This window comes from Lissotriton helveticus, assembly GCF_964261635.1.
Source record: "Lissotriton helveticus chromosome 1_1 unlocalized genomic scaffold, aLisHel1.1 SUPER_1_unloc_13, whole genome shotgun sequence".
Classification (NCBI taxonomy): domain Eukaryota; kingdom Metazoa; phylum Chordata; class Amphibia; order Caudata; family Salamandridae; genus Lissotriton; species Lissotriton helveticus.
In genome coordinates, this window is record NW_027611652.1 from 1,479,077 (window position 1) to 1,496,743 (window position 17,667).

The 17,667-nt window shown below is 45.3% G+C and overlaps 1 protein-coding gene across 1 annotated transcript in view; it reads left to right on the forward strand.

The window, feature by feature from the left end:
* The window catches only part of LOC144805523 (uncharacterized), a 200,942-nt gene that overhangs the window by 164,178 nt on the left and 19,097 nt on the right, over window positions 1–17,667 (forward strand). The window contains exon 4 of the mRNA XM_078672059.1: window positions 7,469–7,584. Within this exon, the coding sequence (XP_078528185.1) occupies window positions 7,469–7,584 (116 nt within the window). The remainder of the gene's footprint in view (window positions 1–7,468; window positions 7,585–17,667) is intronic.

Genomic DNA, 17,667 nt, shown 5'->3' on the forward strand with positions numbered 1-17,667 from the left:
GTCCCTGCACGCTCGCAGCCCCGCTAGCGCCTCTCACCCGCAGCCAAGCAACAGCAACCAAGCCTTCCTCGATGTGCCCTGAGCCCCTCTGCGCGACGCGGCACCCGCGGAGCGGGTGCGGCGAGGTGTGGGCGGTGAGGGATGGGCGCCGCTGACGTCCTAGTCAGTTAAGGTAAATGGCTCCGTGTAAGCAAAAGTGACCCGCAGGAAAGGCAGTGGCGGGAGATTAAGAGTCCTCAGCAGGGCGGGGGGCGGGGCCAGCAGGGAGAGCGGACCGGAAGGTGATAGACGGTCTCGCAGGGACTCCTGGCTCCTGGAGTCCCTGCACGCTCGCAGCCCCGCTAGCACCTCTCACCCGCAGCCAAGCAACAGCAACCAAGCCTTCCTCGATGTGCCCTGAGCCCCTCTGCGCGACGCGGCACCCGCGGAGCGGGTGCGGCGAGGTGTGGGCGGTGAGGGATGGGCGCCGCTGACGTCCTAGTCAGTTAAGGTAAATGGCTCCGTGTAAGCAAAAGTGACCCGCAGGAAAGGCAGTGGCGGGAGATTAAGAGTCCTCAGCAGGGCGGGGCCAGCAGGGAGAGCGGACCGGAAGGTGATAGACGGTCTCGCAGGGACTCCTGGCTCCTGGAGTCCCTGCACGCTCGCAGCCCCGCTAGCGCCTCTCACCCGCAGCCAAGCAACAGCAACCAAGCCGCCGTCCTCGATGTGCCCTGAGCCCCTCTGCGCGACGCGGCACCCGCGGAGCGGGTGCGGCGAGGTGTGGGCGGTGAGGGATGGGCGCCGCTGACGTCCTAGTCAGTTAAGGTAAATGGCTCCGTGTAAGCAAAAGTGACCCGCAGGAAAGGCAGTGGCGGGAGATTAAGAGTCCTCAGCAGGGCGGGGGGCGGGGCCAGCAGGGAGAGCGGACCGGAAGGTGATAGACGGTCTCGCAGGGACTCCTGGCTCCTGGAGTCCCTGCACGCTCGCAGCCCCGCTAGCGCCTCTCACCCGCAGCCAAGCAACAGCAACCAAGCCTTCCTCGATGTGCCCTGAGCCCCTCTGCGCGACGCGGCACCCGCGGAGCGGGTGCGGCGAGGTGTGGGCGGTGAGGGATGGGCGCCGCTGACGTCCTAGTCAGTTAAGGTAAATGGGAACATTGTGCAACCCCTCCGAAAGGAAGCTCAAGAACCTTCTATCACAAATATTCATACTTTTCAGGTTTTAACACAAGTAATGCTGAAACATTTTATTTCAAATTGTCAAATAAGACAGGGACCATGATAACAAACACGAAATTGATATATTCAGACTCATTTTTTGAACAAATGAATACTTTTGGTTTTGATTATTGGGACAAAAATGTTGAAGTAAAAAGTGTTTGGGGTACAAAAGAATGGCAAGTACAAGGTATAGAATCTTTGTTTAGAGCCTGCATGATCCCAGAACAAATTATATTTTTAAATGACACTGTTCAACAAACTACCTGTCTTGGCCTAGCCAAAATCAAAGACTTAAATAAACCGTCTATTCCAAAACCTACATTGAACAGCAATAGCTCTACAGATGAAGAGATAGACGTAAACTATGTATTAAACCAAAACAGAACACATCCTGATTGGAAACAGTGGTTGATCTGGCCCACAGATACTAATAGCTGTCAAGACAGATTCCTGAACAAAACACAGGGGTTCAAATTGACCAGGCCAGACCCTAGATATTCCCAAAGACAACACCCAGGGATAATAACCACCTACAGTGTGGGCAAATTATGCCTTCAATGGCTACAAACTTCCACACTGGCAGAAATTAAGCAACACCTAACTTTACTTACTGATGGTGCTGACTTGCGTGATTTCATTATGGGACCACGCAAACAGCGTCAAAAACGTTTCATAGCAGCCTCTGTATATGCAGCATACAACGAGGCCTGGAAGGTGACTCAAATTGAAACAGCAGAAAGTATATGGGAAATTGACCGTATTAATTTGGAAAAATCACTTTCTGTAGTGGATAATGGGTTAATGACTCTGTCCTCCAGAATTTTTTCTTTGGACAGCATTGTGTCTTCAGCAATCGACATATTATCGCAAGACTTACTGTTGTTACAACACGGTCAGTCTCAATTGCGTTCTATTGTACAGCTTGGCTGGACGTTACAAAATCTGCGTTCAGGCTATGTGCCTTGGCGTTTAATCAACACAACGTCACTATTCAATATCTTTAACCTTACTGGTAAACAAATCAGTATGGCACAGAAGGGTGCTGATTATACAATCCTGAGCATTGAGAAACTCGAAAGATTACCAGTGACAATGTCAGAACGACCTGTCAGTGAATGGATAATACATGGGATAATTAATATTCCAATATCTACCTTCAGGTTTCAATACTGCCAAAAATATATACAGGCTGGCATGTACGAAAAATTGGGAAAGGGTACATTAAAACAACATGGAACTTGCCCTATTCACATGCATGTGTCAGTAATAAAGGACAGAAAGTGTTTCTTAGTGGCAATAATTGTGCAATGTCACTGAGCGGTACACTTCTGTGTAATGGAATTAGTTTGCATGGAGCCTGTGAAGGGAATTCATATAACCTTTCATGTCACCAGCAAGGCGCACCTGCAACAGAGATAGAACCATTCTTTCAAAGACTCTATAATGGGAATTACATTCTAATTGTAGATCGCAGATGTTGTAGTCTTATGCCCGGGACTCCTTATCTCGTAACTACGACTGCGAAGGTCAAGTGCTGTGGACGCTCATTGTTCCCCAGCTCCTTTCCAGACAGGGAGGCAAGGGCATGGCCCAACTTGAAAATTACTTCTATTCGAATAGATACTTTAAGCAGAATGAAAACAGTGCTTTTTCAGACGCCGACCAGGCTCACGTCATCAAAAGAAACGTATGATCTCCAAGTCGCAAGGACGACTGCAGAGATTCACTCATTGTTATCAACTAATTCCCCCATACATTTCGCAGAAATCCTGAATGAAATCTTAAATATTTCTGATACCAGTGGAGTCTCAAAGGTATTTAAGACAGTATTTTCAATGGCATTAACACCATTCAAAGCCATACTGGGTATTTTTCCAGATTTCGTCCATTCGATTTTTGGCGGACTTCCCCTCATTTTGGGACTAATTGCAGGAATCCTATTCTTGGTCCTAATATTTCGTTATGGCAAACCGTGTCACAGACAAAACACCTGCGACAAGGGAAGAAACAATCCGAGCCATTGGATACCGGGACCGGATATCAAAAATCCTGGGACTATCCCGGCTTAGAGACCTAAATATGACTTGGTTTCTATCATTTCGACCAATGTGGCATCGATGTGTTTTACCTGTATTAAGATGCTTGCTATGCGGAGAAGAATGCGTGTTAGACACCTGTCTGACGCTACAATCGGATGCGCCAATGGATGCAGAAACATTGTTGAGTCCAACAAAGGCTCATGCTTTGTGCTGCCCTCAACGGCTACCAATCCTGATGACGGCATTCGTGGAAGCTTCACCACTACGATTAAGGGGTAGTGAGGTTCAAGATGAAAGCAGCATCGATCAGGTACGACCTTCTGTCAGCAATCCAAATCAGAACGTCAATGGAGACAATCATGCGCACGAATGCATGCTTTTCCGAGTTAGTGGAACTCTCCCAGGAAGCTGTTGACAGCTTTTTCGAAAGCCTAAATGATATGATGTTCTCACCAGAGCAGAAATAGAGACTTTTGAGCAAGCTCGCACACGGCGTTCCCAACACCCTGAATTTGGCCTTCAACTTTGATGATAAAGTCACATGAACATTTTTCCCTCCAGTTCACGGACAGCAATTTTTTCAGCAGCCCCAAAATATTTTTGCATATTTTTCGGGGCACTTATCTTCTGCTTAAAGTAAGAAACTATTCTTGGAGAACTAAAATTTCTATTTTTAGATACTATATAGACATTAGCTGCCCGCATGGATGTTCATTATTATTATATTCTGTGATGAAATGGTCTCGAACCTTTCTTCTGTATTAAGAGCCATTTCATGTGTAAATTCTCATATACCAAGTAGCGATAATGTATAGATATGCGTGATTACTTTAGCATTATTCTACAGCTTGAGTGCATACAATACATATGACTGCATTTTTCCGTATATTTGAAAAATTTCAAAATGCATTTATGTATTTTGGGGTGGTAAGGTATACACAATACTCTACAGTATGTTTTACTATGCATAGATTAGTAAATATGTCCATAGTTAGCGTGGAGTGGGTGTGATGTATTCCTATAGGTTCTGTATCGATCCCCCTATTCCTGACCCTATTCTGGTTAACAAGTTAACTAGCAGCCAGCCCATGATGCAGAAAACCCCCATGATGCAGGAACCGTTATCTAATAAAGCCACACTACGGCACAGGAACGTGTTATCTGATTAGGTCATAACGCTTGCCATCTAATTAGACAAGCGATATTCCTCCAACCCCTGATAAGGCATACGGAGTTCTCAAAACAAATCAAACCTATGATAACCTGGGAAAAACCCTGCGGCCATTGTTTTGATTTCACCGAGAACTTCAGCAAAAGAATGTGCTAACGACCATGTCGTATGACATCCTTATTGACGTATCTATGTCCATCCTTACGTCAATCTCGGCACCTGAAAGGTATAAATATTACCGATATTGCCCTATGCAAACACACGCGGTGGTGACGAGACGGAGCAGCCAGACTTGCCGAAGCCCAGAGCAGACCCCGCTGGCGTAGCCCCGCCTTCCTGACGCGCTGAGAACAACACGCTGCCTTTTCTCCTGCCGAGAAATCCAGCTCCGGCGCTTCCAAGCAGCCCTCGCAGGCAGCCTGGAATATCGAGACCAGAGACGAGAGATACCATCCCTCATTCATCCTAGATTCCAGGTACAGAACTGAATAACCCCTCAAAGAGAATTCTTTAGTCAGTCACTTGGCAAAAACAAACTTAACTTAAACTGTAACTTTCTATTCCCGCCCACGTATTAGGCTTAGGTCAGGTACACGGGGTAGGCGTAGCTAGAAACACCAGTTGAGTACGATTAGTCAAATGTATATATGTATGTATCTATTTTATCCATTTTAAACCTTCATATGGCTTAGAAACCATATAAATGTTTTTACAGTATTATTTTATACTTCTGCTTTTAATGTATGCACTTTACTTAACCATAAGTATTGCAATAATATCGATCCATTTCTCTTGTATGAGAAAAGAGACTGATCAATAAATACCATCTTTTATTGAACACGCCCGTCTCTTCCTTTTCTCTACAATCTGATGAGACTAAGAATGCACGTACTGACTGAGTAAAATAAATTGCCTTTTGTTCACACGACTCTAGAGATATACTCTTGATTAGGGGAGAGCAAAGTTGTCATGTTCTATGGTTGTCAGAAACTAAATCCCTTCTTGTCTATCCAGGGAGGTTCAACCCCTCCTTGCCTATTCGAGAAAGTTTCTAGTGAACTCTGAGCTAAGCTGGCAAACCCAAAACTTTAAGTCTAATATCGACAGTAGTAGACCTAGTTAACATCTGGTCTAGGCCTATACTATTGAAGGTATTATTCCAATGCGCAGAGCCTATTGGGATGATAGGAACTACACTACAAGTGTGCACAGATTTCTCATAGTGCAGTAAAAAGTAGTACAGTGTGACAGGTTTCTCATAGTGCAGTAAGATGCAGTGCAGTGTGACAGGTTTCTTATAGTGCAGTAAGATGCAGGGCAGTGTGCACAGATTTCTCATAGTGGAGTATGATGCAGTGCAGTGTGACAGGTTTCTCATAGTGCAGTAAGATGCAGTGCAGTGTGACAGGTTTCTCATAGTGCAGTAAGATGCAGTGCAGTGTGACAGGTTTCTTATAGTGCAGTAAGATGCAGGGCAGTGTGCACAGATTTCTCATAGTGGAGTATGATGCAGTGCAGTGTGACAGGTTTCTCATAGTGCAGTACGATGCAGTGCAGTTTGCATAAATTCACCCTTAAACACACATAATGACCACAAAAGTCCCAAGTGCCTAAAGGAAAGCCCCTTCACCCTCCCAGAGGTCCCCAGGTAGAAGAACCCAGCTCAGTCCACCCCATTCAGTGATTTCTCGTAGTGGGGTAAGACTGCTGAAAGTTTCCATCAATAATGATTAAGCATTGGACGTATTTACCTTTGAACTGAAACAGTATAAATTTCACAGCGTGCTCTTGTGCCACGGGAAGTTTTGGGTCACATCTGATCAGTGATTTATATTCTTCCCCCTTGATCAAGAGAATTAACTCTGTGCTTTGTTGCTGAAATGAATGTGTATTTTGTTCCCTTTCCTCCCGAGAACAATAGTATCATCGGATGAGACAAAGGCAGGAACCAGGGATAATCGCCCGCCATTTCCAATAGGATCAGAAACCAAGGCTGGGATTTCCTAAGAGCAGTTACAAACACTATCTATGTCGATTGACGATTGATTTGGGTTGCCACCCTGGGAATGAGAATAAACGGGGGAAATGCATAGTTCATATTTGTTGACCAGTCCTGTGAAAAGACATCCGTCGCCCTCGCTAGCGGATACGGCCTCTAACTGAGGAACAACTGTAACTGGTATTTCAACCTGGAGGCGAACAGATCTGTCGCACAAGGTCCCCAAATCACCTGTATCCATTGGAACAGACACGGCTGGAGCTGCCAGTTGCTGTAGTCTGTCAGGTAACTGGAATTCCAGTCCGCGACGGCGGAGTCTTTAGCTATCTCCAACAGGGACGGCCTTGTATCCCCAACCAACAATGTATCTCACTGCAGATAATTTGTCCATCCTGAGAGGGATGCAACAAGACACCTGCTTGGGGAGAGGTTCTGTATCACAAAGGACCCCGCCAACAACTCTACACAGTTGAAGTGAAAAGACAATTCCTGGAGAGAACACCTGGCGCCGATGGCCATCTCTCCCCAACATGCACCCCAGCCCCAACGGTAGGCACTTGCGGTTGGGACCCGAAGATGGCCCTGCCATTCTAAACATACACATGACCCAACCACCAGCGAATTTCTTTTCATACTTCCTCTGTCAAAGGAATCTGATCTGTATATTAAAGACTCTTCTGGAGATGTTGGAGTTTTAACCACCGCTTGAGAGCCCGGTAATGAAGTGGACCTGAAAAATGGCTTGGATTGAAGAAGCCAACAGGCCCGTCAAATGGGCAATCACTCATATAGAAACCACCTGTTGAGAGCGAACCGAAGTCGGTTCCTTCTTCAGATTTCGTTTTGGAAAGCTTCAGCTGTGCCGACTGTGAGTCGAACGCGCAAGAAAGTCTATTGTCTGGGACGGTAAGAGAATCGACTTGGTTCCATTGATGATGAAACCCAAATCTTACAAGAGAAATGTTGTCATCTGTAAATGAAGACTGGCCAAGAACTGTGATTGGTCCATGATGAGAATATTGTCCAAGTACACTATCATGCGTATTCCCTGTTCCCTAAGATTGGCTATCACCAGCTTCATCACCTGGTTAAACACCATAGTACCGAAGAAAGCCCAACAGGAAGGACCAAATATTCCAACCACCTGTTCTTCCACCGGAATTGAAGAAATTGCAGGTGAGAAGGAAAGATGGGAATGGTCAGATATGCATCCTTGAGGTCCAGACTGAACATCCAATCCCTTTCCGTAGTAGTTCTGTTAACAGATCGATGCCCTCCATCTTGAAATATTTGTACACTATGAAATGATTGAAATCTCTTAAATTGAACACCAATCTCAGACCACTGCTCCATTTCTGAACCAAGAAACGTTGCCACAGAAACTGCAGGTGCTGTCGTTGCAATTCGTCACTGCATGTTTCTGCAGCAGATCCTCTATTTCGGCATCTATGAAAGAGCACTCTTGTTGGGAAAAAGTAACTGCCAAGGAGGAAACTCTTGTTGAGGAGTCTGATAAAACTTCAGATTAAATTCCAGAACTGTCTGCAAAACTCATGCATCTTGAGGCAGAGTCCTCCATATGTGGAAGAAAAACTTAACCCGACTCACCCCCAAAGGCATATCTGAGGTATCGAGAATTCTTGCCTACTGAACTCTGGGACTGAAATTAAGCTCCATGTCTGCCTCAGTTGAAGTGGCATCTGGAGAAAATTTGCTGGGTGGGGTAGAAGGTGCCACCCCTGATGCAATGCCAATCACCTCTACTGTGACCATATCCACCTCTGGGTGACCTGGATGATAGTAATGGCCTAGTGAGTGGCCCCTGCCTCGTCCAGCCCGGTTAAGGAGGCCAGCCTGGAAGATCCTTTTGACATTGGATTTGGCTTTATCCAGTGATGTAAAAGTACCCACATATTTAGACACGTCTTTGACAAATTTATCTCAAAAGAGATTGCCTTCAGCCAAGGGACCCACTTCGGCCAAAGCAAGCTCAGTAAGGTTAGAGTCCATTCAAACAAAGAACGATTTACACCATTCAGTTAACACGGCGCAATTTGCGTTCCCCAATAAACATATCGCTTGTTTGGTCTAGTCAGCTAATATATCAGGATTCACAGAAGTAGCTGTTTCCTTCGCCATAAAGGCCATTTCCAAAATCTTAGTCAAAGGCCCAGCCAAGTCCAGTAACTTACCTGTCAGCTGCTTCAGGCGCAGTCAGTACCCTTCTTCGGATTCTTTGCTAATTTTTTCAAGAATGTTAGCATGCCTTAGTTTACTTCTATGGTCTCAGTACCTGAAGGGGGTTACACACTTCCTTATTAAAACTCTTTCTCAGATTCTCATGAAGGTACTCTGACACTTCAGGAACAGTGGCTCAATTAGATGAATGGGGATTGACTATATACAGAGGGTTGAAAGTAAAGGGATTGGAGGTACTCAGAACGGGAACAGGGGGCTTAGCTGAGGCAGATTTCTTTGCCTTTTTCTTCTTAGGTGGTTCACCATAATCTGATTGGGTAGAATCCATATCCGTAATGTTCGTGTCAGTATGATTCGTATCTTTGCGATGGACTGTGCAACTACGGAAGACGAGGGGACTGAATAACCATTGTTACCCATATGACCCTGAAGTAGATTCATCATAACGCCTCCGTGAAGCCACTCTGAAGACTTGGCTTTAGCTTTACTGGGCGCCTCTAAAGAACATGCTTGGGGATCTGGTGCTGGTGGATTTTGAAAGACATGTTGTTTCACAAAACGGTCTAATTACAGAGTGATAGGTTTAAGGGCAGTATCCAGAGCCTGATTCACTGTAATGGGGACAGCAGTCTCAATAGCCCTGTTGACTGACTGCTGTACAGAAGCATCCACAGTGTCAACTCAATTATCTTCCAAAAGGGGTCCCTGTTGTTCCTCATAATAGCACTCTTACTCCTCCTCCTCAAAGGGAACCCAATCTTCCATTATTAATTATATTTATTAATAAATGAAGGGTAAATGCCAAGTCTATCCAACAAACGAGCCATCCAGCATGCACACGGATCAACAATTATTCCAGCACTTAGCTCCTCAGCACCAGCTGTAGTCACAAATTATATCAGCCCCAGAAGTCCAGAACGTCACATGCCAAGGATTTAATGGAGAGTGCACTCGCTCCACAGGACAGCCTAATCATTGCTACCAAGCTGGCACCAGGATCACACTGCATTCAGTTATGCAGGGGTAAGCGGAGCGCCACTAACCGCTATGGCTAATTTTAGAAGGATCGTGCTTAGCCCAAAACCAGCCCATTTGGGCTATGCACGTCCGTCTACTCAGGGATCCGTTTTAATATCGGGCCTGATATCAGGAAAGGCACTGATGCATGTTACATGGGAGACCACTATAATAAAAGACACTCTGAAGAAGAAAAAGCAAAAGAAACAAAGGCAATTTTAGACCTCTCCTTAAAGCGGGAGGGCATGAGACACCAGTGTGACAGAGGCAGCAACGTGAAGCGGGTGCACAAAGGAAAACCTCCCAAAGGGGAGACATGAAAAAGGCAGGCAGCTCGTTCACCCGCAAACTACAGCATGGGGAAAGAGCTGGCCAGGGAAGATCACGCAAGGTACAAAAAAAAGTATACCACATACACATCAATCATTATCAGAAAAGAAGAGCCACTTATCTCAGCTGCGAGTAGCAAAGAAAGAGGCTTTTATGATGTTGATGATGACTCTTATAGGGTCTCCTGGACCATGGTTGGTGGCTGTATGCAAAACATAATGGGAAATGTCGTTTTGTGTATGTTACAATGTTTTTCATTGGCTGCTATGTTTTTTGCAGTAAAGAAAAAGAAGCAATAATCTGAGCCTCCAGTCCTGAAGTAGAATTGTATAACTAGTGCCCCTGCGAGGTGCTGAAGCGCTTTGATTATATACACTGTGTGATTCTTGGCAACTCATATGCTTCCTGTCCCTCTGTTCACAGATATAACAGTACATCAGAACTTTTTGCACAGGCTTAATAAAAGCAATAAACACGAAGGGAAAATGCTCCTAAAAGGTATACAGCGCAGTATTTATTCACACATTCAGGGCTGGTTAATGGCAGGTGGCTGGATTTAACTGTCTTCATGTAAACACGCTCCTGATGCTGCATTGTTCAGAACCCTCCTGAGCTGCAGCGACTCCCTCCTAGCCACCAACAGACATAAATAAATAAATCTGGTGCTCTGAAATCCCATAAACACAAACAGTGATGACGCTGCAATCACCCTTGCGCCGGGGATCCTGCTCTGTCTGCAGCACACCCGGGGTCAGGGGTCAGCTGTCAAGGTACTTACTGGTCACAGTGCACATGCGCAGACACCGGCGGGCACCTGTCGGGTTTGTACACAGGTTCTGTTGCGCATGCGCAGAGACCTCGACGGGAAACTTTCGAGTTAGTACACTGGTCGCGCTGCGCATGCGTAGACTGCTAAACATAAGTCTAACTCAACTCGTGCAAGATGGTCCGCGCATGCGCAGTTGTTAACTTGTACCATTTCTCAAACTTGTGACCCGAGTTTTGCGCGTGCGCAGATCTACACTGACTACCTTCACTACACTCGCTTCCCCATAAGTCCGTAGCCAGTGGGTGGGGCATGCGCAGATCTGCATACAGAACATCCGGAAGTGACGTCCTCTCTTGCCGCTGCCAGGACGTGTTACTCTTTAGTTGCAGCCCCGGGGGCGCCTCGAAGCGGAGGCTTCATCTGCAGGCGCTGTGAGGCTGGTGAGTCAGAGGTGAGGCTGAGGAGGGAGAGCGGGAGGCGAGGGGGGGGGGGGGGGGTTCATCTCTGTCATCATCCCTCATCCCTCAGCATTGACCCCTCAGACCCTGTGTCTCCTCCTCCTGGAGGCTCCTCGAGGCCTGGGGCCTTTACAAGCCTCAGTTTATGATCTGCATTTTTATAACCATTCGTGAATTATGTATCTATGTCCTCAGAGCACAGGTCCTGGACAATCATTGGCAAAGCCAAGAGATTGCTCCCATGCAAAGTCTCTTGGCTTTGCCAGTGTTTGTTTAGACATGCTGCACAGACTGCGGCTGCTGTGAATACAGCTCAAAGTAAAGTCAAACAGAGCAAAGCGCTGACACCCCAGAGTGCACCGCGGCCTTGGACTTTGTTATTCTTTAAGCCATGTTGCACAGCAGTTTGCGTGCTTTGCAGTATGTCTAAATAAGCATTGACTAAGCCAAATACCTCTAATGTTATCTGAGAGCTATTTGGCTTTGTTAATGTTTTTAGTGGCGATGCAAGGAGCGTTGGCAGCAACATTACTCCAGGGCTTCCAACACCTGGGAAATGTGGAGGTGATTTCATAAACACAGTCACTCATTTAATTACAATACCACGCAAGCAATATTCCCTCTATTTTTGTCCTCTACGTGCGAGAGAGTAAGGTCTCTGTGCACTGCGGCCAAAGCTATGTCAAGAACCTGGCCACGCATGCAGACCAGGGCTTTAAGTGGGAAGAAAAAATAAGGGGTCTCTCAAAAAGCCTGACCAATGCAATGAAGGGCATGGCTTAAAAGCAATTAAGTTAGCTTAACATAGTGTGCCACCCGACTGATATTTTGCTTCTTCTGTCATTGCATCCAAATATATAATACAAGTATAATTACTCCTACAAGAAGCCAAGATTATTGGCTTTGTCAATGGTTGTTCGTTGCATAAAGTTGTATATCAATTAAAAATGCTTCTGCTCTTGTGGTAGAGGTTGTGGCTTAATGCTCGAGCTGCCAACTTAGGCAATGGGTTTTCTGTCTCGGGTCAGACTAACATTCTGTGATTCTCTGCAAATCGATGACTCTCCCCATGCATACAAAAAAAAATAATCATGTGAATTGCTCCAATAACTTTGGGTTGAGTTCCCACTATATAAAACTTGCTACATTTCTTTTCTAAATGCGGGGCTGATGGTTTGCCTTTTGAAAGAAGTTACGCTAAATGCAGCCCATGACGGACGCTGTGATCTGGGGAGCAACTAGACCCGACCTTCGGGAGGGGGCTAACACTCCCACCCAGGGATAGATAGCCCTAGCACGCGTCCTAGCACGCGTCCAACACTGTGCAACAGTCTTTTTTGGCGCCCCATCTCCTTCTTCTCCATGAATTCCATCACTACCACTCACCAACATCCAGGATCATCTGAAAGCACACGTTGTTCTTTTAAACGTCCTGCTTTTCTTTTCTTAAAGCAGCAGGGCTGATTGTGGGCCTTTTGAAAGAATTTATGTTAATCACAGCATCCGTCATGGGCTGCATTTAGCATAAAAATACTTATAATAATAAAGTTCTTTATTCGGCTTATTCACAAAGGAAAAACCATAAAAGAGACAGTAAATAACATGCATTACATTTTTGCGTGATTAAGAAAAGCACATTTTGTAAAATTTCATACAAAGAAACTAGTAAGTTAAAAAAGAATTAGTTATAAAATTTTCTGCAGGGATCTGCTCAAAGTATCCTTAATAAGGGTGTTTATAGATTTTTCCTGTGTTTCATAATACATTTTAAAAAGTTGCGCACAAAATAACAAACATTTTCAGTTTCCAACATTTGGAGTCTAAGAAGGGCAGGTGTACATTGTCTCAGTCCCCAGTTCCTTAATATTGGTAATAACCAAGTTTTTCTATGCGGTTGGTGAAATTTGCAAAGCATAATCATATGTAGATTTGATTGTGCAGATAGTCCATCGCACGGACAGGGTGGAAGGATAGCTTTCCAACAGTTTTTCAATGGGAACGTGACCAATCTAAAAAAAGTATTTAGCCTAAATCTTGTTATTAACATTCTCTCGTAAGTTGGCATTTCGAGTGTCAGATATGGATGAATGCCATGGGCTATTTGGACCATGTTAGCATGAATTACCGCCGTTTTTAATGAGTTCGATGCTAGTCTTAGAGTTTCCAAATGTCATAGTGCCAGTTGTTTCAGATCTCTTTTTGGAATGTCCGTTATAGATTCTGGTTTGAGGTAATAGTTCTGAAGCCCTAGATCTTTAAGGAAATTTCTTACGTAGGACAGCCACTTTACTTTAGAGGATTTGTCGAGAGCCATCAAATCAGCAATGATAGACTGGGTCAGCTTATTGTTATCAGATGTCCAGATGCGCCGCCACAGCATCACAGGTTCTGTTTTAATTAGATTCTCTATGTAGGGAATTCCTAATTCCAGGTGCATAGCGTATGTTGAGGTGCCTTTCGGAGTGGCTAGGAGAAATCTGAGAAAGACATTTTCCGCCTTCTGGATGGGGCTAGTATCAGTATACCCCCAGACTCCTGCACCATATGTGGCGGTAGCCTGGCATTTGACATTGTAAATTTTTAATAGCTCCACCGGGGGCCTTTTTCCTAGTCTCTGAGAAAAGCTCGTTAGAGCGACTATTGATCTCTTAAATAGATTACCCCTTGTATCTACGGCTGGCTTCCATGTTAATTGATCATCTATCATGATGCCCAGGTAAGGGTATTGGGGGGTAACCTCAAGTTTTCGATTCTCGAGGTAAATGGCTTTTGTTCTTTTTTTCCCCCTGCCTGCTGTCATGACAAAAGTTTTCTTCGCATTCACCCTCAGATCCAGGTTACCCATGAACGTCGTGTACCTATTCAATGAAGATTGAAGCTCACGAGGAGTGCGCGCGAGAATGACGGCATCATCCGCGTAGAGCAGGGCGGGAATCAGGCGCTGGTTTATGCGTGGGAGGTCCTGAGCCCCCCTCAACATCTCCCCCTCCAGATCATTTGTATAGAGTGAGAAGAGGAAGGGGGCCAGGACACATCCCTGCCTGACTCCACGCCCTACGCTAAACGGGGCCGTCAACTCGCCATTTAAGCCAAATCGCACTCTGGCCGTTGCGCCGGAATAGAGTTCTCGTAGGAAATCCAGTAGAGGGGGTTCTACTCCCATTTGAGCTAGGACCGTCCACAGCTTTGCATGCGCAACGCAGTCAAACGCTGCGCACAGGTCGACAAAGACCATATAGATTTTGTTTGCCTTGGCCTGTGTGTATTTTCCCATTATTAGGGTGAGATTGAGGGCCTGTTCGACTGTTCCGAAACCCTCACGGAAGCCGAATTGGATGTCAGAAATAATGCCTCGGTCCTCACTCCACTGCTGGAGACGCTCTAGGATGACTCTCCCCACTACTTTCCCGAGCGAGTCCAGCAGTGAGATGGGCCGATAGCACTTCACATCTTGTCGATCCCCCTTTTTGAAAATGGGGACCATTATTGATTTAGTCCAGGAACTTAGCACTCCCTCGTTCACGACAGCAATGCACACTCTTGTTAGGATCGGGGCCCAGAGATCTAGGTTATTTTTAAAAAAGTCCACCGGGACCACGTCTGGGCCTGGCGCTTTGCCCAATTTACTTTTCTGCAATGCTTCCAATAGATCAGGAATGTCAAAGAGAAGCGGGATGGGGTACTGTGCTCTTGGGGGCAATGACTCTGTAGGTGAGCTATTTTTAAAGATATTAGAAAAATGTGTGGCCCATGTATTCTCGTCTATGGCAACTTCTATTCTGGGGGTGCCAGTGTCCGAGAGATATGGGGTTCTGACTGTGCGCCAGAAGTGCTCGCTGTTTTTTGAGACCGCACTCTCATGGAGGTCGTCCCAGAGTTTCTGCTTTAATTGTGCAATTCTCAGTTTTCGTTCTCCTATATATTGGCGCCTTAGGAGTTGGATTTGGGCTACGTCTCTCGGTTTGTTATGAAGAGCTGATTTAAATTTTGTTAGAGCGGTTGTACAGTTATGATTAAACCACCTTTTCTTTGCAGAATGATTTACTTTGGGTTTTGACAGGAGTAGGTCCTTAATGAACACCAACATTTGTTTAAAGTTCATTAGGACTTCCTCATGGCTAGACAAGAGGTCAAGACATTTTAAGATGTTTGGATATGCCTGGATTATAAGTTTCTTTGTAATTTCAGTAGGATTAATTTTGCCCCATTTGATTGAGTAACCATTTTGTTTGCCAACCTCTAATTTATTTTGTGCAAGCATATTTGCAATATCCGAGTTTAAGGTATTAGGTACGGACATGTACAGATTAATCCTTAGGGCTGAGTGGTCACTAAGTGGGTTACCAATGACCCCGAAGTCCTTGGCTATACCCAACAGGCCGGACGATAAGAGTATATAGTCGACTGTTGTGTGATAGCCTCTACCCACGTAGGTCGGACTAAGTAAGTTGGAATCTGCATTTTGATGATTAGCAATTTGCAGGTCCAGGTCCGAGATGACAGCATTTAATATGTTCCCCACTTTACTGTGTGTGAAGTGTGCTAATGGGGCATCGAATTCGTCCGCCATGCCGCAACAGAGTGGATTAGTCTTTGAACATGGATGGAGGTTGAAATCTCCTCCCCAAATTAAGTGGGTTGCCCTTTTACCAGTTTTCCATTGGTAAGATTGTTTTAAGCTCTCATGTACGTGACTGAGAAGATTTATAAATTGGTCTTCAAGAAGAATATTATATAGATTGGTCAGGAAGATAGTCTCCTTGTTGGCAAAAGATAAAGAAAGGATTTGGTAATTGGAATCCTGAGAGACTATGGCCACTTTTGTGAGGGTTAAGGTGTTCGCTATATAAGTTACTAACCCGCCTCTGGGTCTTCCCATTGTACTACTTAGGGCTGGAATTAAATAAGTTTTATAGCCTTGTAAGTGTAATTCTTCTATTGACCGAGTCTCCTGGAGACAGATTATTTGGTGGGGATTTAAAAAGTTTTGGGCAGTCCCGTCCTTAATTTTGGAACGAAGACCTGCTATGTTCCAATAAAGTATGGAAGTCGGAGGAGTCACATCTTTTGGTTGTTCTACTAAGAGTACAACTTCAGAGTTCATGGGTCCTGAGGAAATATTCGAGTTCCCCGGACTGGGGGGTTCGTACAGATTGTTGGATATGCTTTCTCTTGATGGTCAATCGACCATTTCAAGTCCACTATACCTATTTGACAAGGGGATGTTATGCCATGGGTCCCATCGGGACTGATCTCTGATTACCGGCCTTTGTGTGTAAGTTCTCCTATCTTCCCAGCCTCCCCCCTGATAACGTGGTCCCACTGTGTGCCAGGAGTAATCTGGATCATAAAATCTCGGGGGACCATGATATCTGGGGTTCGCTAAATCATTCTGTCTGGGGGGTGGGACTGCCCAGGGGGGCTCTTGTTCCTGTAGTCCGTTTATTTGCCTGAAAGGGTAGAAAAAAGAAAGTGATTTAATCTTAATACCTCCGTTTGAGGTGATATCTTCCCATGAACAGATGTAGTCTGCTATGCGTGGGTCCTCGACAGTAATCGCTATGCAGTCCCCAGGAATTGTTCTTCGAGTATTGCCCACCCATGGAACCCTGGCAACAGATCTAATCCTACCCTGCCAAGCTGACGGGATCGGGCGATTAGTCTGCAGCCAGTGCTGTGCCTTATTTTTTAGAGACCAGCCAGGTTCCGAGTTATGGTCAGTTAGCTCAGGGACACCGGCCATAACCACCACATACGGTGAGGCCTCAGGTGGAAAATCTGCTGGAAGTCTTGGCTGGCCTAAATTTTTGGCGGTGTTTCTCCTGGGCCTGACGGACGGGGGGTTTGAAACTGGAATCTGAGGGACCGGTGTTTTAAAGGATGATTTATTTATGGTTTTATTGGCAGTTTTATTAATGATTTTATTAGATGCCTCTGCATTCGGAGCCGGTATAATTGGCGTTCCTGGGGAAATCAATAAGGTGGTATTTGTTGGATTATTAGGAATAGTCGGGGTAGATATTGTATGTGTTACTATGGCTGGCTTCGGGATATTGACAATAGTGGGGGCAGTGGGAATTGTTATTTGAAGAGTCTTCTGTTGGGGATTAGACAAATTTGGATTTGCTTTTGTAATTTTTGTGGGAAGTGATTTTATAATATTGTTTCCCCCTTCTTTATGTGAACCTGAAAGATGATTAGGTTGTTGGGTTTTTACAAGTTTTAGAATCTGTGACTCCAAGTTCACTAGTCGTTGTTCTAGGGGTTGCAATGATTGTTTAAATATATTAGCCATCTTGGTTAATAATGAATCGGAAACCTCCATATCACGCGAGCCCTTGTGGGATTGCGGGATAATTGCAGGATCCAAAACTACCGGGATAAGTGTTTCATTCTCTAGATGATGTACTGAGACTGGGGCTTCTAATTGTTCTGCTCTATCCGGTCTTTCTTCTAAGGCGCTAGGTAAATGGGTCGGGTTGTTTA